Genomic DNA, 26,027 nt, shown 5'->3' with positions numbered 1-26,027 from the left:
GAGCGTATTCTCCTTGAGTGTATAGACACTGTAGTTTTCCACACGGCGAGTGATGTGAGCTTGAATAATGCATGGAGGACGGCATCGAGGAGCCACGGGCCCCGTGATCCAAGGATTTTTAAAAACAAAAGATTCACCCCAACCCTGTAAGTCCTTCAAACTGAGATTCACGCAGATGATGCGGAGGCATTTACGTTCAAGACAAGCACAAACTTGTAGAGGAAAATGTTTTTCAATTGGCAGGTCAACGGCCTTTTCTAAAACGGCCCACATCGGGCTAAAGCTCATGTCATTTATTTGAAGGTAAATCCCCGTAATATGGATCCAATTCTGAAGAAAGCTCTTCAATCCACAGTGTATCTGGTCATTCTGGGACTAAAATGTGGTGACCTTCATGAAAAGAAATCATTCCATCCCCAGTTTTTCTATCTTTGCTTTTTCATATCAACAAAGCACAGAGGGCTTTCATCAACACAGCACAGATTCTTCCTACGCGCTTCTTTGAATGCCACTTATTTTCCAAAGAACAAATCAAAGGTCTTTCAAGGACAAACTTCAATTGCGATAAAAGCCTGTGCACATCGCTCAACAGATGCATACAAGATGCATTCAATACTGTATTCGTAGGCTGTGCATGCCGCACATCTGTAGCGACCTGCTGGTGATCACTGACAGATGGCTGCTCATTATCTTTCTATATGGCTGTCAGGAGTCACATGTCGCATTTATCTCACATAGTTGCTGGTAGTCAACATGGACGAAAAGGGTTTGCTTTGATAAGCGCCTCCCAGACTTTGATACGAAACTGGAATGCTTATATATCAAGTAGCTGAGCAGGAGATTCATCTTCTGTCTTACAAGCCAAAAGCCAAAGAAATTACAAAAGCAATGACCAGTGCTATCTTTCTTGTGTGATATCAAATGTCATGTAATCCCAGAGAATCTTTTTTTTTTTATCTAACAAGATTAAATTGGCCAGTATACTCCATCAGAAGTCCTTATAACACGGTTAAACATCAATGGAAACCCCCTCCCTCCTTTGAGACGCTGGAATTGGCTGTGCTACCACGATGCATGTATTTTTTCCAAAACCAAAATTCCAACATTTACTTTGTGCTGGGTTTGAACTTTAAAGGAATGGGGTTATATGAGGCACCTATCCATAGCTAGTAAATTCATTAGATGCTGAACTGAAAGTCAATATCAGTTTAAATGTATGCTATATGGAATAATTTCACCACTTGTGCTCTTTTCAAAGCCGCATGTCATTTGAACTCCCAGCCTATGAGAGTTGCTGGTCCACGGCTGCCTCGATCGGTCAAGTTGTTTTTGATACTGTGTGACTTCGGTGAATCTGAAATAACTCTTTCAAACACCAAAGTCACACAATAACACAAACTAACTACCAAACGAGGCAGCGGCAGATAATTTGTTATGTGCACAACCGAGTGCAACACCATGAATGTCTTCCAGCAGAGACTTTTTGTTTGGAACATCTCCAAATACTTTTGCCTGACGACATGAAGGGATGTCACCTTCTTGTCTAGCATATGACAGCCAGTGAGACTATCTAAATGCAAATGAAGGCATTCTAACATGCTCACAATGACAACTATGATGTTAAAGATTCTCACCATGCTAATTTAGTGTGTTAGCATGCTAACGTTTTTCTAATTAACACCAAACACAAAGCACAGCCGAGGCTGATGGGAATGGTGTTAGTTCGACAAGTATTTGCTCATAAACCGAAGTATTGGATGAATTACAATTATTACAATTTTAAAGTCATGATGGCGCTGGAGGAAAAGTTAAGGGTGTACCACGCGATTACGATTCATCCTTAGGAGAACATAAATGTGTGTACTAAATTCTAAAGGAATCCATCCAATAGTCCCTTGTCAAATACCATGAATACGAGTGGAAACATGACACAATAACCACTTACACAACACATTCTACTTACTTAATCTTTACTTTCCAAACACCTCCAGAGCAAATGGTTATGAAGATGTGCCACAGTGTCGGAAAGACGAATTGCCTCCCGGGTTAACAGAGGCAGACAGAAGTGAACGCAGTGTGAGCTCAGAAGTTTTGAGTTGGCTGACCATCTGTAATGATCGGAGGCAACCCTAATTGCCACCGCTCATCTCCAGCGTAATCAAAATTCAGGGAGCACGTCCATAATCAAGTGCAATTAATCTGCTAATATCCCTCCAGTGTTGAAATAATGGGGACATTAACGGGGCTCATCTGTTGTGACTGCTCCACCGCTGCTTGTGAGGTGGCTTTTTCACAGCAGGAGACGGCGAACGCCTTTTGACAGGTATTTTTCTGCATTCGCATCACCAAAGTCAATTTGAATAAACTACTGTCATCTCCCATAAGGGTCGCTCCCGCAACGCACATGTCTCCCCGCTAAACAGGTTTCCGATCCTCAATGAAATAATGCATGTAAATTACCCCATCCCATTTCTCCAAACAATATCGATTGTGACAAGCAAGGCACGAGATCACATACAGGAACATTTGAACATCAGCAGCAGAAAAAACAGCCTTAACATATGATGATGGAAAGGAAGCGAAGTGAGAGAGCGTGTCAAATAAAACTCATATTCCTTTTTCGGAAGAATAATAAGTGGATAATGGCGCCGTCTCTTTATGCTGAGAAGACATACGCCTGTGTGTTCCCGTGCAGCTTGATTGGAAAATCACATAAAGGCCATCAGCCTGAACCTACAGAGAGAGCGGTAGGTCCCACCACCCCCACCCATCCACACTGATTGGCTGGGGGGGGGTTCTGTACCGTTTTCATTTCGCAGTGTGTGATAAATGGGTAAGAGGAGAGTGTAGAGTGTAACTGGCAGGGTGTAGCAATGCTGTGCTTTTTATTATGCCTTGAACTCCGGCTCTGCGCTCCAAAACATTTGTCACAGCAATGAATACGTCCACGTGCAAAAGGTACAAACACACTGGCATTTTCCGCCGTTAATTTCCTCACTTCAATTATGCAAAGGTTACTGGTTATTTTTTTTTTTTTGTAGAAAGGCAAGACTCGTCAACGGGATGCAGAGCGAGGCATCAGAATAAATCAGCGGCAAGGTGCACTCTAAGCTCTCCCCACATCCTTGACTGCTGCTGACTTTCAGGCATTTATAATACATGAAATCTGTCTTTTATAATTCAACAGAAAAGGGAAACATGCCTTGATAGTGATTTACCGAAGAAAGAGCTGGTCTAGTTTTATTTATTTTCATAATGCGATGCATCTTCTGGATGAGAAGGAGATACTGTATCGATACAGGACATTCCTTTTGCCGTTGTTCACACTGAAAATCCATTTTTTGATTTTAGTATTCAGACTAACACTTGGCTGTGGGGCCTACAATAATTTAGGTTTCTATCAATACTACTTGGATGAAAAAAAAAAAGAGACTGATTTTCTTGCTGCGCTGTCGACACGGCATTTCAAAGGATTTTACAGATTGCTAACTTGAAGAAGAAAGTCAATCAAATGGATTGAACCTTTGTCCACAAATCATTAACAAAAGAAGGAGAAGAAGAAGAAGCTCTGTCTTTATGAAAAAATGATTTAACTGCAGAGGGTGGTGGAAAACATACAGCACTTCTTGTATGGTCGGGGAATTGGAAGGATTTTGGCACAAGTTTATTAGTTTTTGATTTTTCTTTACCCCGTGCAATTCATTGCCTCGCAGGTGAAAGGTGTCCTCAACACTAACACAGGCAAACGGTTAGTGTTTGCTGCTTGTTTACATGTGGTTACACTGAACCGTATTCTTTATGGGTGAATAGCACAATCCTTTTACAGGATATGCCTTGACATCTCAGAATATGCTACTCCTAGTGAAACCGAGGAACTACAGTGGCAGCGGTCTGATTTGTCTGAAAGATTTGAGGCAAATATTCCAATAATCTGTTGAAATACACATGAGAATCGATACCTAACCCTGTGAAATATGAGGCGTGAACTTATATCCCTAAGGCCAATACAACTGAGATCAATAATTCTAGGAATCTATGCAACCCAGCCAACCAGGAAGGTCAAGGCAGAACAAATAATCATAACACAAATGAACTGTGTAACCTCCGAGAAAAAGGAGGTCGACGTGAGGGTGTAGTTAACTGAATATGTCAGCAAATCCCCCAGGAACCAGAGGGGGGATATAGGAGAGGAAAACAGCGGTGTGCACAGAATAAAGCCAATGAGCTGCACTTTATACCCAAATCATTTCATACACAAAGACACTTCAAAAGGGAAAGTAATAGAAACATTAAGACAGAACGTAAAACTGCATAAAAACATTCAAATGAAAATTGTTAGCATAGAAACTCCTCTATAAAAGAAATCAAAACGTTGAGAACAGAAACATAGATACGGGATAGGAAGGCGAGATCGTTCACGATGAACGTAAGGTTCAGTCAACGACCGTGTAGAAAAGTGTTTAACCTGGATACAAAGGCGGTCGGAGTTGGTGCAAGTCCAACCACCCCTTAACGTTTGTTCCAGCTCTGTGGCACACAGTAACTTACCGCTGCTTCCCCCGGGTTTAATCTGCACTCTGGGACCATTTAGCAGCCCCAAAGGCTGAGAGGGTTCATGTCGTAAAGGACAGTCAGAAGCATTTTGGTCCGAAGCCATTGAGAGATTTATAGACATGCAGCAGTACTTTAAACACTCTTCTCTGACACGCTGGAGGAGACCTAAGAACCGGTGTTGAGCTGTCTCGGCCTTTGTCAGGACTCTAACAGTTGCTTTCTGAATAAACTGAAGTAGGCTGAGTGGTTCTGCAGACAATAGTATAAAATCTTACCATTGTGGTTGTAGATGGAAACTGATTTGCATGACATTGGAGTATTAATGGCTGATTTGGTACCTTCAATTTAAGGGGTTGGGGGGATTGCTTAGTCATTCTAAGTTCTACATTATCAATCTTAAGTTTCACTTTAAGGTTACTACAAGGAACGTTTACCTGGTTATGAAACAGTCTGAATTTAATACTGATGCCTCTATATGACTTAAATAAGCAAACAAGACAGAATCAGTGAGAATATTGGCTATTTCTATATGACAATTCTTAATGTAATCGGGTTTGAGAACTATATACGGCACAAAAGTTGATCAGAAACTCCTTCAGCTCAGACTCCAGCGGGGCCTCTGGTAGCGACCCGTTCAGATACGCCTTCGACCTGCAGTCGGAGCTCCGGCGAGAGGTGGAGAGCTTTACGCCCGGCAGCAGCGTCTCCTCCTCGGTGCCAGAAGCAGAGCTTCGCCTCGCTGCTCTGCCTGCTGGGAGCCGACACCGACACCACGCTGCTGTTGCTGAGCCCCGAGAGGGAAGGGAGGCACGGAAGAACCAGAACTAGGACTGAGGAGGGCAGACTGGCAGACTCTGCTGCAATGAAATGAGAGGTTGTCTAAAGGGACACTTGCCCAAATTCGTCACAAAATTTAAGTTTAAGGTGAATTTGACGTTTTGGTTTGTCGCCGTTTGTGCTTTCCACCTTCCCCTTTCAGGATTATTAAATCAGCATTTTTAACCATGGTGCTTTTGTTGCCAGAGAGTGATTTAAGCCTCACAGGTGCATTGACATGGCAATGCCATTCTTAATCTTGTAATTGAAATTGTGTTAAAGCTCATTCACAGAGGGCAAAGTGAGGGAAGAAAATGCCGAGATAGCCTCCGCAGTGCACTAGTGTTCTCACCGACGTACTGCTTTTCAGCGGCTGTTGAATCACACAAAACGCAGAAGTGATCTGATATAGCAAGGTCAGTTGCAATACCGTTTGAAATATTAACACCCTCAGTGATGGTAAATAATAAAAAAAAAGGTCTCTTGCTCTGTTTTGAAGTAAGATAAGTCACAGCGCCAGAGCAGAAATACAATCCCCCAGCCCAGATGATCCAACAACACCATCAGGACTTGTTCACACAGCATATCCTCTGTCAGGACTGGAGGCAGTGAGCAGAACTTTTTCTGCAAACAGACATAGCAACCGAGGTGTGTCTGCCTCTCCAGTGATGACAGCACAGAGAAAAAGCCCCACTCCTCATGACGGAGAGAATGATGTGGTTGGAGGCTTTAAAAAAAAAAAAAAATCAGTGTCCTTGCTCTCTATGTTGTTCATGATTTATTTATGAAATCGCAATACTTCAAGTTTTTCCGAGGAGCAGAATAAAACATCAAGCAACTCTATCTGTGTGCTGTCAGAGTGTAAAAACATGCGTTTGAAAAAAGGTGTCCAGTACTTTATTGGCCAGGGTCCCTGCTGAATGAACTGCAAAAGGGACTGTGATGAAATGTGAAGAGGGAAAAGGAAATACCTTTGACGGTGACGCTTCCTGTGCTGCTTGCCACGCCGAACTGGTTTCTTGCCACACAGGTGTAGAGGCCTGCATCAGCCTTGGTTGCATTCCATACCCGAAGGTTACCGTTGTCCAAGATGGAGACCCTGTCGTTAAAAAAACAAACAATTTATATTACAATCATAGCATCAGCTTGTACTATTAATAACAATCTAGTGCGGTTCCTGTTTGGGGGGCGAGGCTGTTCTGAACGATCAGAACGGGCCTATTGCTTGGCTCCCAGCATTGCTGTCTTGTGGGTGGGCGTGCCCGTTCGGAGTGCATGGCGTGCCCGTTCGGAGTGCATGGCGTGCCCGTTTGGAGCAGGCCAATTCCTTGGCCCCGGGAAGTTCTGCTTGCAACTATCTCTTCCAGGGAAGTGAAGAAGACTTTACGGTTGTAATATTAGTAGATCCAGCATCCAGCAGCAAAAGTGAACTGCGATCGACTAGCTGCAAAGGACCCGTGCGGACGTCATTGTCGACCCAGTCTGCAGAGCCATGAAGCCCCGACTCCACTGCTGCACAAATCACTGTTTGCTTGTTTATTGCATCTACTTCGATACTGCACCCCCCCCCCCTTTGTCACCCAGCAATATACCTCCTAAGTGTGAAGCACATCGGATCAACGGTTCTTGAAATATGCAAAGGACACACAGATCCCTTGCTTTAGCTGCTGCTCGGCACACATTGTAAGATCTCAACCGTGTGGCATACAGTAGGGTTGACTTAACAGCAAAGACAAGTGACTAACACAGCAGGAAACATTTTTCAGTGTCTCTAATTAAGTTCTGCCTCTTTGCAGATCACAGCGATGAGTAATAGGATTGCATTTTCAAGAGTGATTAATTCCGCACATGACTTCGAGATATCTAGGACAACAGTGGCTTCATGCCCTTTATACAATGGCCACAAGTGCTCCAAAAAAAAGGGCCTTACAAAACTTGACATTTTCTAAATAACAAGCAAATATGGAAATTGTGCCCTTGAAAGCAAGGTACTGGGGGAAATCAAGGGTGGACAAGTCATCAAAGCACGCTGCATTTTAATTATCTGAATGCTCTGCTGAATCTGCAAACTGTAAATATGAAACGGCGTCAGCCTGATTGTTAGAGGGGGGGAATGAAGTGTGGCCTGTAAATTGCTCTTTTCACCTACGAGTCAAAGGTGTCACGGCGAACATATTCATTCACAGTGAATAGTGCAGCGAGGGTGTTAGAGAATCAAGCAAACTGAGGAATATAAATTTAGTTTAATGCCGGTTCTTATTTTCATATACAAGACGCAGGCATGTTTGCGTTATTTCACACATATGCCGGAACATATGTAAACAATTAAAGCTGCACCGGTTTTTATACTAACAATCGGTCAAATGACTGTCTGTCATTTCAAAAGGGTCACTCGAGGTGACAAACCCATAATTCTAAAAAGATTACAAATAATTAAAAAAGGTTAATTAGCACAGGACTCTGCAGTTCCCCTCAGCTCTACAGAGCGTTATAACATCTTTCAACTCACTGTTTTGTTATGGTTCACTCTCACCGCTCACAACAACCCTGTTGTACAAAGGTAGTTTTGTAAACCCAAAGTCAGATACTCGGTGAATGTAGTGCAGAACTTAGTTGCTAAAAAAACGGATATTTTTCCTCTGGGGTTTGGTTTGCAACACGTTCTCACTTTCAACTCAAATATGGCGTTTTGCATGTGTAATTTGCTCGTTACATAGATACACTGTCTTTTCAAAATAAGTTGATTTAATAATAATAATAATTCAGTTTTCACAGGAAAAGATTATGGTTTGGGTTTGTTCCAAATTCACGCAACCCAGAAACGTTAAGTAACTAGGTTGCATACACGACGCAGTCAAATTACAAAACGTTATGTAATGTTCTGGAACTTAACATGATTCACCGTTGACTTTTGGGTTCAGACATGACACATTCTCCTTTACTCCCGGCGTAACCACGGCCCAATAGAGCGCCATAGTTTGGTCGTTCGATGACCAATCTGCCGCATTTGAAGAGTTGGGTACGAGAACGGGCTGCTTCAGTTGAAATTGTTGGCTATTCCTTCGACCCCTTGAATTTCCTTACTGTAAATCACCAATGGCTTAACAATTTCCTATTTTCACATCATGCCATGTCGCTGGCCACATGGTGAATGGTTCCCTCTCATTTTAAATCTGGGTCTTTTGCTGCTGTATGTTCCACTGTGTTCACCACTTAGTCGGCAACTTGACTGAAACATGAAGCTGAAAGGTGGGTCTGTCAAAAACGTTCTTTTTTTTTAACTAATATCAAATTTCATGTCACTTTTCTAGAATTTGTATTTAAACCCATTCTTCTTACTAGATTATTGGCTATTCCTCTTACCCTCCACAGTTTTAACTGTAAAGCACCAATTAAAACAATCGGTAAATTCAAAGTAACAGACCCCGTGTATCAGCCAATAACTCTTTAGAATGACGTCCCTCCCTGAAGCCAGATGACACTCATTCCTCTACTGCTTTTGATTGGTTCAAAACAACCATTTAACAGTAGAAGATAATTGCCGGTGCAGTCTGAGCTGAAACGGGAGAGGAGTTTATTAGCCATGGAGGAGGTCTGACACATCGTACAGAAAACAGTTCATCAGCTCTCACTGTTCTGTGAGCAGGATGTTTTCCTGTTTGCACCAGTGATGCATTCAACTGGATGTACTTGTGAAATGCGGTTGATACGGTGTGACATAGTGTTACATCCCCCCCCAACCTCCCTCCTCCTCCTCTGCTTCACTTCCTTTTACAAGTGGTGGATGTGATAAGAAAATGCAAAGACACTTAGTGTGGGAGAATCTACTTCTAAAACCACATGGTGCTGCTGAGTGGAGACTTCTCTGTGTTTTTAAATCAGGCTGAGAGAAAAGTGCTGAATGCAAAGCAGCCAACAATGACCATCAGTTACATGGGAGGCATATTGCCGTGTGGGATGGCACGCAGTTAATGACATCCAACCATGGGGGCTGATCAATTTGAAGAAAATGGCTCATTAAATGGCACCTCGGTCCTATAACTGGCCATTAGCCTGAGCAGAGTAAGCACAATTAATACAACTCCTATACATTAATTACATTGCACTGCCGGCGCTCTGCATATAAAGCAAAGTTTGTCTGATGGCTCATGATATCTAAAAGGTAACAGGGAATTTTTTACCACATATGCATATAGTCTCATTTAACTAGTGGCCTTTTTTTTTTGCATTCAGTGAGAGTGAAAACAAAGAGGAAACGCATTATTTTCAACTTCAATAAGCTCAGAGTTAACCAGCATAAGGTACACAGCAATACCTCAACATAACTAAAGAAAAAAAAAAAAGAGCCATTTCCTCTCAATGAAAAATGTAGACAAACTGCCAAAAGCGAGATGCAGCATCAAAACCTAGTGTGTCTCAGGCGACCTTGTGTGGTCCGCTCAAACGACGAGAAACAGACGGCTGCCAGTAACGGAGACAGAAAACAAAATCACCATGGATGTACAAAGAGAACTGGATCCAGCGTTGGTGGTGGGGACCCGTTCAATCCTATTAAAGGAATGAAGTGAAAGAAGTTAGACTACCAAGTATAATAATCAGATAACATTTCTCAGATCTTCTGGAGATCCTCACAGAGAGCATCCTCCCAGCCTTCGGTCTGGCCTCTGCCTCATTCACGTGAACGGATGAAGGAAAACTATTTTGGATTTTGGCTTTTTGTGTATTTTACAACCTTCAGGAGCGAAATGATTTAAATAAGGGTTACTAAAAAATCCTTCGTGGATTTACAGACGTCTCTTTCCCGAAGCAAGTCTATGGAAACATCACTTCCATCACTTTGCCATTATATAAAATTTGCATGAGAGGCCCGGTCTTCCGCTCTTGCTGAAGGTTTGGAAAGCACCTGTTGTTGAAGCCGCCCTCTGCAGGTCATTGATAATGTCCGGTCACATAATACCCCTTGAGCGGGCCCCAAGTAAGCTATATTTTACATATAGTTCCATACTGTATTACCATGTATTTGAATCATACACAGTACAGTAACTGAATTCATACTGTCATTTTGAAAAGCGTTTCAAACAGCTGCAATGTATTTTGTGTCTTACTACTTTATATTCATGAAATAAATATACAAACGTCAATTAGACATCTGCATGAGAAATAAAGTAAAGGAAACAAACCTGTTATAATAATCATCCGCTGGTCATTTTGATCCGGACAGACTATGATCACTATGGTTTCCACTGTAGCTGCACTCGTGCTTTGCGCTCTGAATATCCACAATGTCTTTGTCCTGAGGGACGAAATAGCAATCATGTGACCTGTGAACCGTGCATCTTGCGAGAGGAGGCGGACAAGTAGTGCCGCATGCGAGCACAATGGCTCTTACAGGGAGATAAATCCTCAGAAGCCCTCCTGTGGAGCCAAGACTGCATGTTCTTAGCCATTCACCGCATTGCCTACCTTTTTTTTTTTTTTTTTTTCTTTTAAGCGTTATATGAAGATCTTGGAGGCACTTTCCTTTCCCTTTCAATGACTGCAAAGGAAGAGCAGTAGACCGGCTGTCTGTGTAAGGGTTCGTCATCGGGAGTATGAAGCTAATGGAAGAGCAGATGAGGTCAAACACAGTGGAAGTCGACCGAGGCGCAGCGGTTGTGAATAAGATATGGAGGCTTATGATTAACACTTTTCAGTTTTGTTCCAGCTTTTTATTTTTTCTTCTTCTTGGCTCTGCCGTGGCCCCCGACAACATGTCCGCGCGTCGCGCCCATTATGGGAGTAGACATTTCTCACCTCCTTCCCCAAGAGAAGCCAGCGGTGGGGCAGGTATCAATAATTCACAGGTGAGGTGAACACGAGTGCCACTTCTTTCATCCCGGCCTCACACGGGGTTTTAATGGACACAGCTATAAGTCTCCTAAAAGGCAGGCAATTTTTTTTTTATGATACAAGGTGAGATGGCCAAAATGCACTCGTGTAATCCTGAAAATAAAAACACAGGTGTGTGTATTTTGGGGTGAGATCAAGCCTCTGAGGAGGGGGCCCAGTGCAGCGTTGATCCTCGCTGCTCTGTGACAAGATGAAAGAGACAAATAACATCAGTCACCGAGCGGCTCTCACTGCGCTGTGAAGTGGAAATGGCAGGAAAAAGAGCCCGGTCCAAACTAAAAAGCATGTTTTGTTTTTTTTGTTATTTCCTTACGTTCCTCTTTGAGACGCTGTGCAAAGGAAGAGCAGAAGACATGCAGACTTTCTTTTTTTGTAAGCGTCCTCCCAATCAATATGCCGCTTGAAAGCCTCGTTTAAAAGAAAATAAGTTTTGTTCAGACATATTTTGTCTTTGATCCGTTTGATGAACTCTACATTGTGAGAGGTAACTGTCACAAATACAAATAATGAGTCGCACATTTTTTTGTTGAAATTGTGCGTTGAGAGCAGTGGCTTTGAACTTGTGCATGGGTCCCGGAATTTAGAAGTTTCTGATGCCTCGTGCTCAAACACGGGAATCACGTTAGCTCGCTTTCCTGCATACAGCAAACACGCTTATACTCGCTTACGTCGTCGAAGAATATTGGAGTGCACACTTTCAAAATTCAACAAACAAACAATGTGCCTGATCACAGATTTGATTTTGATTTGAGACTCTCAAACACACCCGTTCATGAATACTTAGTGACTCTGTGGTGCCATGGCTGATTGGCAGCGTGACTGCAGGGTGGAGGCCTGTATGCATCTCTACTTAATTAACAGGGTAAATAAAGCGGGCTTGTGAAAATAGAGGGTTAAGATTCTATCAGTGGGATTACTCAGCCATGAGACCGCGGGAAGAGAGATCGTCGCCGGCTTACGGTGATTCCAGCGGATAATTAGTCTCAGCAAAGGCCCTCTATACACAAAGACTAATGCCTCAGTGCGCACACAGCTTGCTGCTCAACTCACCACCGACAGCAGCCTCCCCACTAGAAGTAAAGATGGAGAAGAAAAAGAAAAGTAAAGTGTGAAAAAAGCACTGCAGGGAGCTGTCTTTGATATTGTGTTTGCCTGCCACGGTAAGCTTGCAGATAATGTGAGGTGTGTCTGTGCTGCTATTTCCCGACCCACGCTGACCACCATCGACCTACCTGCGGGTGATGTTTCTAATCATAATTGTATCAAAACGGCAGCGTCGCTAACAGCCCCGGAGGCGAGGGGCTGTGCGGAAGGAAAGAGGCGAGGTCGCCGCATCCTTTGAGCCACGACAAGGGGTGGGACCCGACTGCAGGTGTTGATCTACGCTCTTGACTGCTTTAAAAAGCCCTGTATTGGGGGGGAGGGGGGCTGTGGGAGATAAATTGAAGGGCCGTCTCTCCTCCGGTACCCCACACCGGGCCGTGCTGGAGAGAAACGGCCTTGTCGGCTGCATAAATCAAGCCCAGCTGTGCGACGCAGACCCGGGACGCCGCAACCTGCCGAGCGCGATTGCGACTGCGGCACAAACTTCTCAGATGTCTACTTTATGCAGCATCATGACTAAACGAATATGCGCTCCCTGTTCTTGTGAAGCTGTCGGCATCAAGGTTAGCGGTCAATTAGAGACCAAAAAGCAAGTATGCTCTTGCTGGGGTTTTTTTTGTGTGTGTGTGTGTTCTTTCAGTCAACAAAGCGATTGGCTCACTCCAGGGGAACAGGGACACCTGGGCATTTACTTTTGACAATTCTCCGATATAGGTGTAATTGATATGGATTTTTGCTGTACTCAGGCCGGTGCCAATGACTCTCACCTTGTCACAGGGATCATTAGCCGCAGCGAATGATCAGAGCATTACCACATGGCTCTATGATCTAGGGGATGATTAGCTTTGAGGTGATTTGAAATGTAAAGCTGCACCCAACTACATTTGAAAAGCCAAGACTGAGAAGAGCAAAGCAAAGCCCTTGCAAAAAATCCAGAGATATATCAAGCTATAACTATACTGAAGGTAATTCTGCTGCTTGGATGACAACTTGGCTCTGGCCGTCCTCGACCTGGAGGTCATTTTCCTTTTCATTTCTTACGCTCGCGACGCGGCTCTACCCTCAAGAGGTAGACCGCTTTGAGCAAAATGTCTCTCCAGCTGTTGGATGAATTTCCATAAAATTTGACACAAATATTCATGTTCTCCAATTGTCCCGTATTAACTGGGAAATGGTTTGTCCCAGTTATTGACTGCTACTCCTTTCTAATCAGCAGACAGGCACTCTTAGATCCTTGATCTGATACAACAGCAGTAGCAGATCATGTGCTGATCACATCATGGGTGAGATAACCCGTCCTCCAATCACAAGCCCTCTTATGCTTATCAGTTGTGTATAGTGTAAATGCTCCAATTCCTGCCCCCCTCAACAAATGTTTCCATAATGTCTGGTGTTGTTTGGTTGGTATTTTCTTGTCTAAATATGGAATAACCTGTAAATATGGATAAACATGCAGAAAAGAAAAAAGCAGCTCTTACAAACAATGGGAAGGAAAAAAGACGTTAGGAATTCTAAATTTGCATATTAGGTTGAGAATGACCGAACTCCTCATGCTTCCACAGAAAGGCACAAGAAGGCCACGCTGGCTAAAGGTGCAAGCAATATCGATGCATTCTTCACAACACCTACTGCTGAAACTGACAAAATTGCAGCGAATGAAGCCTTGTATGCCTGCGCACCACACGGTGAAACACAGACTCTGGTACAACAGCACCGACCGTCATGTTAAGCGGTACTTTGTTTCAAGACTCAAATGTTGTGAAGAGGAACAAAAGCTGTGATGGTTACAATGAAAGTTAAAGGACCAAAGACCGCGGGGCATATTTTGGATGATCAGTCCTCGTCTGAAGGCGAGCCCGTGTATTCCTCGGTTGCCGTCGATGCCGTAAAACAGGGGAACAATGTTTCCAGCGTGAGTGGGATATTACTCTGTGTCTGACAGAGTGCAGTGCAAGTTACGTGACTTTTATGAAGACAGTGATTAAACTGCAAAAGGCATACATCAAGCTCAGATGAACTGTCTGGAAAAGCATGAACTGGATATTAGACAGTTACGAGCAGCCGAAATGTAAAACGTAGGCTCGGTGAGTCATGATGACCCACTTCTCCTCTTTTGCATTTGAAATGTTTTTTCTTTTTTGCTCTAAAGGGCCAAATGATGACTTCTTTGCGCTAAGTTATTCAGTTTTCATTTATTTTTTAGGTTTATTCACACATGCTTAAATGATGGTACTAAACAAATAATGAGGCTGTATTCCAAAAGGGAAGATACACAATAAAACTATGTATATATATATCTATACTCCCGAAAAAAAAGGAATGACATTCCCATCAGCCTTACCTGTGCTTTTTATTCAGTGCGAAGTAGCAAATGCTAGCAAGCTAACACGCCAAACGATCCTGGTGAACATGGCAAACATTACCCACTAAACATCAGCACGTTAATTCTGTTTCTGTGCTAATGTCGCAGTGTTAGCGTGCTAGCATTAGCGATTAGCTGAATATCTATCCCTGATCCCATTCTCACATGAGTCCATGCAGGAAATTGTTCCTGACCACTTCAGGGATACGCATGTGTGAAAATGGTCTATACTAAACCAATCTGACCAACATCTTGTCAGTAGATTCACTCTGAGAATATCTGTAATACAGTCAAGAAAAGGGAACCAGACCCCAAAAATATTAAAAAAGCATCTTTAATTTTACAAATTTTCCTTGAAGTGACAACACAGTTTATGTAGATGTTGCACCCTTAAATGACCCTTATGACATATTTCAGTGCGCTACATAGACAATACGTGGCAGGCAACAAACAGAGGTCCAAAAGTGGAACTAAATAAATGACTTAACTGTAGTTGAAGCTGTATGATCTGATGCATTGCAGTAAATTGAATCTAACATGCTTTGGATGATGTTTTTGCACTTGTTACATTACAGTTGGTGGAATAGATAAATAGAAAACAGATACAAATTAAATTATAAAAACTATTAGTTGTGCCTTAAATATGCCAGTGAGTCAGTGCATAGGCTGATCACAGTAAAAATGCTCGGTAGCCAAAAAAAAGAATACAAATCACTCCCTCAATGTAAGATGTTATTAGGCAGCTCGATTACAGTTTACACTTTCAGTCTTTCAGCTGTGTAAAAGCACTGTACCTCGCAGACAATTACCATCAATCTGGTAGAAAACGCCCGTCTGACAGGGATCTTTTGGAGGTGCCAATCACAGCTCAACAATAACAAGTGCCTCTGCGACCACCGTTGCAAGGAGCTCTCGCTTTGGCAAATGAATAAGAACGAGTGACACAAAATAAGCACTCTTTCTCCTAATCTCAACAAAGGCAAGCGCTGCAACAAGAAGCAGGGTTATGTGCTGGCTTTTTTTTGTTTAGTTTTTTCCTATCAGGCTACATTAACAGTGGAGTAAGTTGCAGGCAATACTTGAAATGACTTTCCTTTTGGTTCGCTGTGTATTGACAATTGTCTCCGGGGCACCGGCTAGCATTAAAGCTTCTCTGGCAATATTGTTGCTTTATAAAAACACAGCCAAGGGACTGGGAGGCTGGGCTGCGATGCAAGTATTAATCTCTTACTCTATGAAATACACACTGCCGCTGCAGTGTGTATTATCATAATGTAAGCAGGGAAATGGTAAGTTCTTCCCCATAGCCTCGACAGCTAGGAAGAATTCTCCTTTTTTTTTTTTTTTGATAGCTAGATACAGCAGAAATTGTACACTTGTGCACTGCATTATAATACTAACAGTCCTGGGTACAGTTTGTTATGCAATTTGAATATTGGATCTTCCATTCTGGGAATTGGTGGCTAGATTTATTTTCTAAATAACAAGAAAAGTTAAACCTCAATTTTCATAATGCGGAGATAAGTGAAATCAAATGTACCAGATATTTCTGTTATCTGGTCTCACTTTGACAATAAAGGGGAAAAGTGCTCAGGATCACATCATGTCCCCAACTTATTAGTGCCTATAATGAAAAACTAACATTACAAAAAACGAACTATCTCCGTCTCTCTCTCACACACACACACACACACACACACACACACACACACACACACACACAGAGTCTACCGTCAAAGGGCCTCAGTGCAAATGAACCCTCTTGGAGTAAATGTTGTGTAAAAGTATGCATTTGTTCTAGGAAGGTGTCTTAATGAAGCAGGCTGATTGAGAACGTCTTAATTCCCACCTGTGGAACACATTGTGATTGTGTTGGTAATTGCATTGCGGGGAGAGGGAGTCTATCGGGCTGGGCCGCAGAGAGGTGTGCGCACGTACTTCCAGAGGATTCCTTTAATCACAAATTGCTCTCCTTGTTTATTCCCCTTCCCCGAGATATTCATCTCTGCTCGTGTGCCGAGGTATCCCTTCAGGAATAAAGAGCACACACATGTTCCGCAGGAAATTGTCAGAGGAACCAAGATGGATTACTCATGCTGCGTTGGCGGATTCTCACTTTGAAAAATGATATCAGCCACAGTCTTCCAGATAAAAATAATCCCAGCGAGCAGTACATGGGATGCAGGCGGGTAAAGAGGGTTTCGACCTAATCTCAGCAAACATCGCGGAATTCACTTTATCTGTGGTCTGAGATTTATTTGAGTTTAGTCAGTCAGCAGCATATTCTTGTTCATGTTTTTCCTTTTTTCAACCCCCCCCCCCCCCCCCCCCCCCCTCCTTCCTTCTCCAGAACAGGAAAAACTGCTAATATAGCAAATGTACACGCAAAGCTGGCACTACATGATCTGAAGTCCTAATGATTTAAAGGATATACTGTCTGTGAGTGATGCAGTGGGATGTGGGAGGCAGGACCGTAACGGCTGGAAGGTAAATTGATCTATGAATCATTTTGATGGTCTCTAAATACAACAACAAATTCAATGAATGCTCACCATCATGGCTGACAAGCAAAGGCTGTTGAACAGTCTGTCCATCAGGGAAGTGTCCTTCAATATAGATCACCCTGACTAAAAGTCGAAGTGCCCCAGAGGCATGTTAAATAGTTATGTTTAACATTTATATTCAGCTTTACAAACTGCCGTTCAAAGGTTTGATGGTTTTCTTCTTCTACCCTGAATAATGGCTATTTAACAAAGAGTATGATTTCCCCCCCAAAACCCCCCTATAGTGAATCAGTTCTCCGGTACAGAAAAGCAAAGGGGTTCTCGATCACTATTCACCAACAACGGTGCATTTGGGCTCTAAATATTTTGGGTAGACATTTTCTTCAGGCCCTTTGCAGTCTACTCATAGGTTAGATTGAAGACGTTTAAACTGTGATTTGCCAGTTCATAATACAGAAGCTGCTAAACCTGGACAAAAAACACAAAATGAATAAAGAAATAGCATCTCGGCGCTCCTGTGCTATTTGCGCATATTTAAATTAGATATCATGCAGGCCAGTATTTTTCCGTAACTTCTGCAGACAAACCCAACATACCAAAAAACTGAACTTCCGTGTCGGAGGTAATAAAGCAGAATTCTGCACCTGCATGGCCTAAAAAGCCATTTTGATGATTAGGGTTCGTAATATGTCTGAGTGAAAGGAGCCGGCAATTTCCTCTTGCACAACCTGCTAGTAAATACGCCTCTAATACAGGCTATAATCCAGCCTCTCTAGACCTTAGGGAGCAATGTCAAGATCATGAGCTTCTTATTCATCTAATCCAAATTGATCTCATGATCACAGCATGTCACACGCATGGTGCACTCCCCCCTGATTAGAGCCACAAATATATCAAACTCATTCATATTCAACTTCAGTGTGGGGACTTGGGACCAATGGCCAAGGATTGGACACACTGACTGACTGACCTACTACTAATACTAGAAAGGACTAGAATGAGACAAAAAACAACCACAAAGAGACACACAAGAAGTACAATGAGACACAAAAAACTACAAAGAGACACAAAACCACAGATATGCTCAACGACTACAAAGAAACACAAATCAAGCACAAAGAGACACCAAATGACTACTAAGAGGCACAAAATAACTACAAAAAGACACCAAACAACTGCAAAAAGACACAAAACAACAACAGAGATACACAAAACCACAGAAATGCATAATGGCCACAAAGAGACACAAAATAACCACAAAGAGACACAAGACAACCACAATGAGACCGGAATAACAGCTAATGGACACAAAATGTCTACTAAGAGACACTCAACAACTGCAAAAAGCCCAAAAGTGACCTCAAAGACACATAAAATGACTACAAAGACATGCAACCACAGATATGCGTAACACCTACAAAGAGACACAAAACAACGACAAAAAGAGATTCAACAAATTACAAAGTCTGTGTGTCTCTGTGTGTCTCAGACGCAGGAGAGGTGGTGGTCTGTGTGCAGGGGCCCACTGTCTCATAATCCACCCCATGCTTCCAGGTACATCACGAATCATCATGACTGCCATGGTTATGAATGGATTTTAAAAAGAGAAAGACTACCTATCAATATGCTCTATTATTACTTTGATTACTAATCAAGAACGTCCGTTTACCTAACACTCCTTCCAAAAGAAATGTAGGACTCTGCCCACTGATGTTTCACCCGCCCAAGATTATTTCCACCTCCTGAGCAGCTCCAACTCAGAGGCGTGTTGGGATAAATAAAACATTTACAGTAATCTGCTATGCGTATGTGTGTGTGTGTGTGTGCTAGCAGACGCCTCTGAACAGTGTCGGGTGTTTGTCTGCAGCTGCCAGGATCAGCGGAGCACTAATCCTCCACTTGCTCCCATTCTCAGGCGAGGTGGTAGCACACTCCTTCACGGGGCTTTTTAAGCTACAGCCGGGGTGGAGAAGAGGTGTAGGCAACGACAGAACGAAAAAAGCACCAGTCAGCTGTCTGCAGCTGCCCTGTCTGGTGGTAAACCTTGTCCTCAAGGCAAAGTAATGAAATAAGTCCTTCTGGGCACATAAGCTTTCAGTATTCAGGCCTGGCACTGCTCGCGCACACGCTGCTAACCTCCACAGAGAGTCAGAACTCCACTTCACAAGCAGATGTTCAATTAGAGGCAAATGAGGAAATTAGAGATCTGACGACAAAAATAAAGGCAAAGTGACATTTAAACATGATAAACACTGGTTTTAATAAGAATAACAGCATGCAGCCTGAGAACGAGGGGACTGAAATAGCAGCGCAGGGACGTACGTTCACATGGATCATTTAATCACCACCTTTATTAATACACCTGTTCCCATACAGCGCTTATTAATTCCAAGTCCTCATAAAATTAAGCCCGGAGACATCTGATGAGACTCTTATTAAAATCTCCTTGAGACAGAACAAAGGCATCATGGAAAGATAAGAAGATATGCGATAAGTAAATTAATGCAAAGTTGCCTGCGATTGCCTCTTCCACAGACTTGGTGTTCTCCTGACACTGATTCTTTCTGGAGCGCGTCTGGCGGAGCAGATGGGCCTATAAATGGAGATCACTCTGCGAGACATCTCTTCATTTACGTGACAGCCATGCTTATTTGCACTGCCAACGAAGGAGGGATATACAATATGCAAGAGGGGACAGCCTACCCGTGGGTCATGACTAGAGAATTTGGCCAATCCAGCTATTGCTCTCTCTGTCTCTCCCCCACAGACTAATGGACAAATCAACATCCAGGCCACATGCAGATGCCCCCGTGTGCCTTCTCACTTTAACTCAGCGAGCCACTCAAAAGCTCTTAAAGCTCACACCTACAGCTCAGACATTTACAGACGCCACTTAAAAGCTATAAACACACCTTAACAGATGATTTCAAAACGGCTCCGGGCACGAAGTGAGTCAGAGAGCATCCTTCGATAGTAATTTCTCATGCTCGCTGATTCACGCGGCACACTCACTCTCCGTCGGGTGTGTCAATAAGTGTGGCAAAAGTAAAAAGCAGAATTAAAGAGGCGTCAAAGTGAAGGCTACATCTGAGCTCAATTCGTGACAAAGTGAGGAGTGAAAGAAACATGGGAGGAAGCAGGGGCTGACATTTGGTCAATTCACCAGTGGCATTTGATTTCTCAAAGCAAATTGCGCAGACTTTGAAAACGACCATTAGTATGTCAAGCTACGCGGATGTGGCCACTTTGTTTTCTTTACAACAAAAAGGTACGTGTAATTTGTGCAATGAGATATGAAGCACAAAGAATGGATTCGTCTTTAATCTTCACAGGGTGTGTCCTTCAAGCCCGGTGTTGACTGGATTTATTTTTCTTACAGATTTTGAAATACTGGGAAATATAAGAACGATTTTCCACTTTGTCTTGTCAATATTCGTCATCGTAGTTGTTTGGGTGAAATGTGACAAAGAGAAAATATTGATAGCAGATCTATATATATTGTATTTATTTTCCATATCTCTTCTAAGGGCTCCGTACCACATGGCTATGGCATGTTTTTTTTTTTTCGCTTTACAATTTTGTTTAACTTGCACACATTGTATTATGTTGTCACACAGCTCTGCATAGTCTGCCTTTTGACACAACATGTTCTAACCGCAGCAACCATTCTAGCCAGTGATGCCAAAAAGTCCTGCCATCTGTCCAGAAGCCAGTGACGCAAACATGTCTTGTCCTCAGAATTCTAACTGCAGCGTTTTTTTTCTGTAACCCACGACTGTCCCAACTGATTGTCTGAATAAGCAGTAAATTTACTCACATTGTGTGCTAAAGACAGCAGCTTGTTTGTACTGACCCACCATGAATGCTCTGATGAAAAAGGCAGCGTTGACTTAGCCGCTTTAAACCACTGAAGAGGAAGCATTTTCCAACGAGATTAGTGTTGCCGCTCGTCTTAACAAAGCAGCCAATGAAAGCTATTTCTGATCCCTGGACCAGAAGGCCGCTGAGACAATGGTTGCTGTGACACTTCTTTAGTAAATGCGTCAAAAAGTAACCTTATCGACTATAACATCTTCACACCCTTCTCACTATCTGTTGTTCTATATTCAGTGGGCAATACACACTGTTATCACATCACTTCTTAGACTGAGCAGTTTAAGATCTGTGAATTTCAACAGTACTGTTATTCGGGAGACGTCTCACACACATCTCCCTTCCCCCTATTTCCGGTGGCTTCCTTCCTTTACGTGTTTTCCCCCATGTGCCCTGGGACCGTACATCTCTAGCAGTTTGAAACCACTAATCTGGGGTAAAAAAGAGCTGATAAAACTTTGAACAGATGTTACCTTGGCAACAACCTTCCTGTACTCTCCTTGTTCAAAGATGTCAATCAACTGGTTACACTCCCAAGTGCACAACGACTGCTACAGCTCACGCTGACGCACCATTTCACACAGTTCACGGTTTCAATGGGCGTGTAGCAGTAGCCAGTAGCAGTTTCTGGATAGAAATCATTGGAGAAATCGTAGAGAATGTTTGAGACATCAAAGTATTCTCAGCTTTTTAAAATTCGTCCGCTGAAAAGCATAACCCCCCCCCCCCCCCCCCCCCCAAAAAAAAACCCCACTGAAGATCCAAAGCTCATGTCTGTAGAATAAATTGTGGTGCCAAATACACTATAACGGTGCCAAGAGCACCGTTTCAGGCCTGATAGAGTGATCACATCACTATTTCTTCTCCCGTTCCGAGTCACAGAGATCATCAGAGCAGACTGGCAGCAGAGACAGTGTGTCCCCGAGACGCAGTTATTTTAGCCGAGCGTTTCAATTTTAGATTTCAAACCTGAAAGATAATATAATTTGTGGAATCCTGGACTCCTGAATTGGAGTTTCTGAATGTCACAAATGCGCTCCTCTTCAGTTGGCTGGCTCTGTGCGGAGCTCAAAAAGAACGTTAATGATTTATTTATTGAACGCGAAATCTTTTAATACGAGTCATTAAACTACTATTCATCAACTCATTTCAATGAGTTGAAGTGAGGTGGGATTTGAAATAAATAAATCGAATACACACTTTCTTTAAATGTTATATATTGTAGTGTCATCTGTGTTGTGCACTTACTGACACAGCGGGAGCCCAACTGGCATTTTGACTGGGCAGCAGTTTGCCAGCTATGTTTTTTGTTCTTGGAGCACTATCTCCCCTCAGCAATTATAATACACATAAAAGGATCCAACTCTGCTTCCCCAGGAAATCTAGCCACCAGCTGGGTTCATATTTGTTTTTCCCCTCGTCTAAATATCTTTTCTATTTTTTTTATTTTTGGGGGAGGTATGATGCATAACCTAGAAATACAGTACAATGAAAGAAAAGAACATTTTAGCATAAGGCATTTGCATCACATTGCCATATCTTAGATGTATGACCTTTTGGAATGTGCTTAAATAGTATTAAAATGGATACCTGGAGCATGCCGGATTTCTCACCTCCCCTCAACTCCTGGGGGAAGAGAGAATGATTGCTAAAGATCAAAACAATTAAGTGTCAATCAACATTTTTTTTTTTTAACGAAAGCATTTTATCCTCTTTTTTTTGCAATGTGCACTAAAAACCACACAACAAGGCAACACGTACCCGCTGTGCCACGCCTCTCATGCCTCCCTCCAGGGGTTAACGCCTTCATCAAAGGACTGAAAGAACCAGCGCAGACATTTGCATGACTGCCAAAGCCGATAGAGATGAATACTCAAGGTCTTTTTAAAGATGGCGTATTAATGCAGGGGTGGTGTTGACTGAGTGCGTCTGGTGTGAGCGGCCTAACAAACTTGATTTCTTCCTGCCAGTGACATATTGAAATGTTTTTTTTAAGGCTGCTCTCTCCACGGCTGACAAGGCCCACTTACGCACTCATCAGCAAGACCTGCTCTGCTCTGCGCTCTCAGCTGCTTTGTTCCAGCTGATGTCATCTAAACCTCGTCTCTGCAGGGTTGTCTGGGGTAGATAAGACATCCCCCCCCCGCCCTCTCCACACACACACACACACACACACACACACACACACCCACCCACCCCTCCACTGGCCCTCTGCAGAGGAAAAAGAGGGGGCTGCTGCTATGAAGATGGATTACCCAGCTGGTGACACTGGTTCCCCCTTACGCCGAAGCCACAGTGGAGCGCTAGCGCAATTAAGGCAATTAATCTTCAACAAAAGGGGTTCACAGCTACCTCGCGTTATTTCACACCTTTCTGTACAGGTGCAAAAACTAAACAGACCTGCTCAGACATGCAAGCATACACAGCCCGCACATGTCTACAAAACACATTCCTTTTATCTGGGAAAAACGAATAAGAATTAACAAGCAAATAATGTAGCACTCGCGCTTATCACACAGCCGATGTGTGACACCAGGATGTTCCGCCTTTGCAGTTCAATCAATGGCACCAGTAGTCTACTTTCACTGAAGTCGGATTGGTTTTCAAAAAGACCGGCAGGCTGATTACTGTACTAAAACTAGTACAGTGAATACAGGTGGGGCAGCTATTATTAGAGAGACGTTGAAAGGACAACTGCTCTAATTATTACCACAGCAGATGCTGGGCATTTTCATTGTGTGGCATACAACACCGGGGTGTGTATGTCACACATGAGAGAAAAGGGAAATAATAAGAAAGAGAGTAAGGGGAGTTATAATCAGCCCATTTGAAAGGCTCTGGCATGTTTTCAAGCTTTGTAAATAGTTACTCCACTTCCTAGCTGGCAATATAATCCGGCATTTTAATGTACTGTAATACAGCCGGGACTGTTGAATTTTAATTTCAAATCTGTGCTTCTTTGTTCTTAATTTTGGAGCATGCGGCACAGGTGGTCCAAGCGAAATATCCTTAATTCAATTGGAACTAAAAGCATAAAAACATATTTGTGGTTTACTAATGATTTCATTTATTTATTTCATTTTATTTGTAAAGGGACAAGAGAAGTACTGTCATTATGACAGTTCTGGCCAAGTGCTAACCAGAACTTGACTGTTGTAGAAAACGTTTCACAATCAGGGTGGGAGGGACTTCCAGAGGTTTGCGCAAAGGAAATCCTAAACTGTCTCATTCGACAATTTCCTTTTGATATACAGTATATTTCAGATGTCACTATATTGAACTCTAGTGATGAAAGCGTTAATAACGGGTGGAGCTAGAAGGTGGAGACATATAAATGCAAGTGTGAGGTTGGAGTAGTTTATGAAATTGTGAAAACTGAGAAGATTATACTTGTTTAGGATATTGCAATGATAAAAATCGTAGTGCTTGTCCGGCACTTTATAGCTCGGTTGTAAAGGGATGTTAGTTGTTTAATGGCAGAGGCTGATGCCTGAGACCAAGGGGTTATGCAGTATGGGAGATAAAACAAAATAATTGCATGCATAAATGTCAGAGCCGTATTAAATGGTGAGCAGTGTCTAATTTGCCTAAAGGTTTGAAGATTGGAACAGTTCTGCCAAACATTGTGTGTTTGTCAAACCTTAGCTGGGAGTCCAAAACAATTCCAAAATACTTAAAATCCTGAACTGCCTCTATTTCATTATCGTTCTTCCTCAGCTTGAAAGTGTCTGTGACTGGGAGCTTACTGATCGACAAACACATAGAGACACTTCTTTTTTTTAAACAATCGGTGTCAGGCAGTTAGTGTCAAGCCAGAGTGGCCCCTGCCCAAGCAATCTGTTTGTTTGGCTGAAGCAATACTTTGTGTTTGTGCCACCACATATAAAACAGAATCGTCAGCATACAATTGTAGCTTAACTCTTGTTGCCACCCAGATGTCATTGAAATATAACAACAAAGCTCCAAGATGGTCCTTGTGGTATGCTCATTTGATTTTCACGGTATTCAGATTTACACACCGTGGGTGTGTAGAGGCCTTGAAAAATAGTTTTTCCAAAATGTTGTTTTTGTCATGATTTGGTCCAAAAAACATAATATTTTTTCAGAATAATGTTTGACTTGTCTGAGCTTTTGCACTGCAAACAAATGCATCAACCAATCACGTTAAGCGGAAAGGACTTTACACTATAGTGTAAAACAATGTCAAACTTTAATTCCAACTCCTTTCAACCTTGACAAAGGCAACTCGTACAAGATCCATTCCTTCCATTCTTACCTTTCACAATAAAAGCCTTGGAAATATACACTGCGTAACTGTGTTTACCGAGGGGAAATTTATTCAGAGCAATTTGCTAAAAAGAAATTCAATAAATTAGCATACAGCAGAATTGACCTCAGACAGAGTCCAGTGAGACTCAGTCAAAAGGTTTGTCCTCTGCCTGCGCACATCTATTCAAATCTGTTATTGAAATAGTGTTGCAACCGTCCCGAATTTGCATCACTGCCGGAATGAATAGTTTTGATGAGAGTATGTTGCATTTTAATGTTCTTGATTCATCACTCCCCTGTTGTGTAAAGTCCTTTAGAATGAACAACGGTGACCAGTTGACTCCTATTTCGTACAACAATGGGAACAGTAAATACATTTTGTTAATTTGGATATCAGGATGTCATGACAGAATCATATGTTGGTTTTTTTAGGTCTAGAAAGATTGCATCAACTACTCTCCCCTGATCCAAAAATCTTTTGATATTTCAAGGAGATAGAATTAGCTAATACCATGCAGCTGTGGTATTCAGGTTTATGGTTGACCAAACTGTACTTTCGTATCCAAGCATCGGAATCATTACCGTTAACTGTTTCAACAGACCTGGTAAAGAACTGTGCACCCTTTTTGATTTCAGGGACACTTTTAGAGCCCGAT

General features: G+C 42.6%; 1 protein-coding gene across 1 annotated transcript in view; it reads right to left on the bottom strand.

Moving 5' to 3' along the window:
* The window catches only part of cntn4 (contactin 4), a gene marked incomplete at its 3' end in the record, with an annotated part of 143,989 nt that overhangs the window by 12,326 nt on the left and 105,636 nt on the right, over positions 1-26,027 (bottom strand). Inside the window, exon 12 of the mRNA XM_079186634.1 lies at positions 6,342-6,469. Within this exon, the coding sequence (XP_079042760.1) occupies positions 6,342-6,469 (128 nt within the window). The remainder of the gene's footprint in view (positions 1-6,341; positions 6,470-26,027) is intronic.

This window comes from Pholis gunnellus (assembly GCF_910591455.1).
Source record: "Pholis gunnellus genome assembly, chromosome: 3".
Taxonomy (NCBI): Eukaryota; Metazoa; Chordata; class Actinopteri; order Perciformes; family Pholidae; genus Pholis; species Pholis gunnellus.
This window is presented reverse-complemented; position numbering and strand designations above follow the sequence as displayed.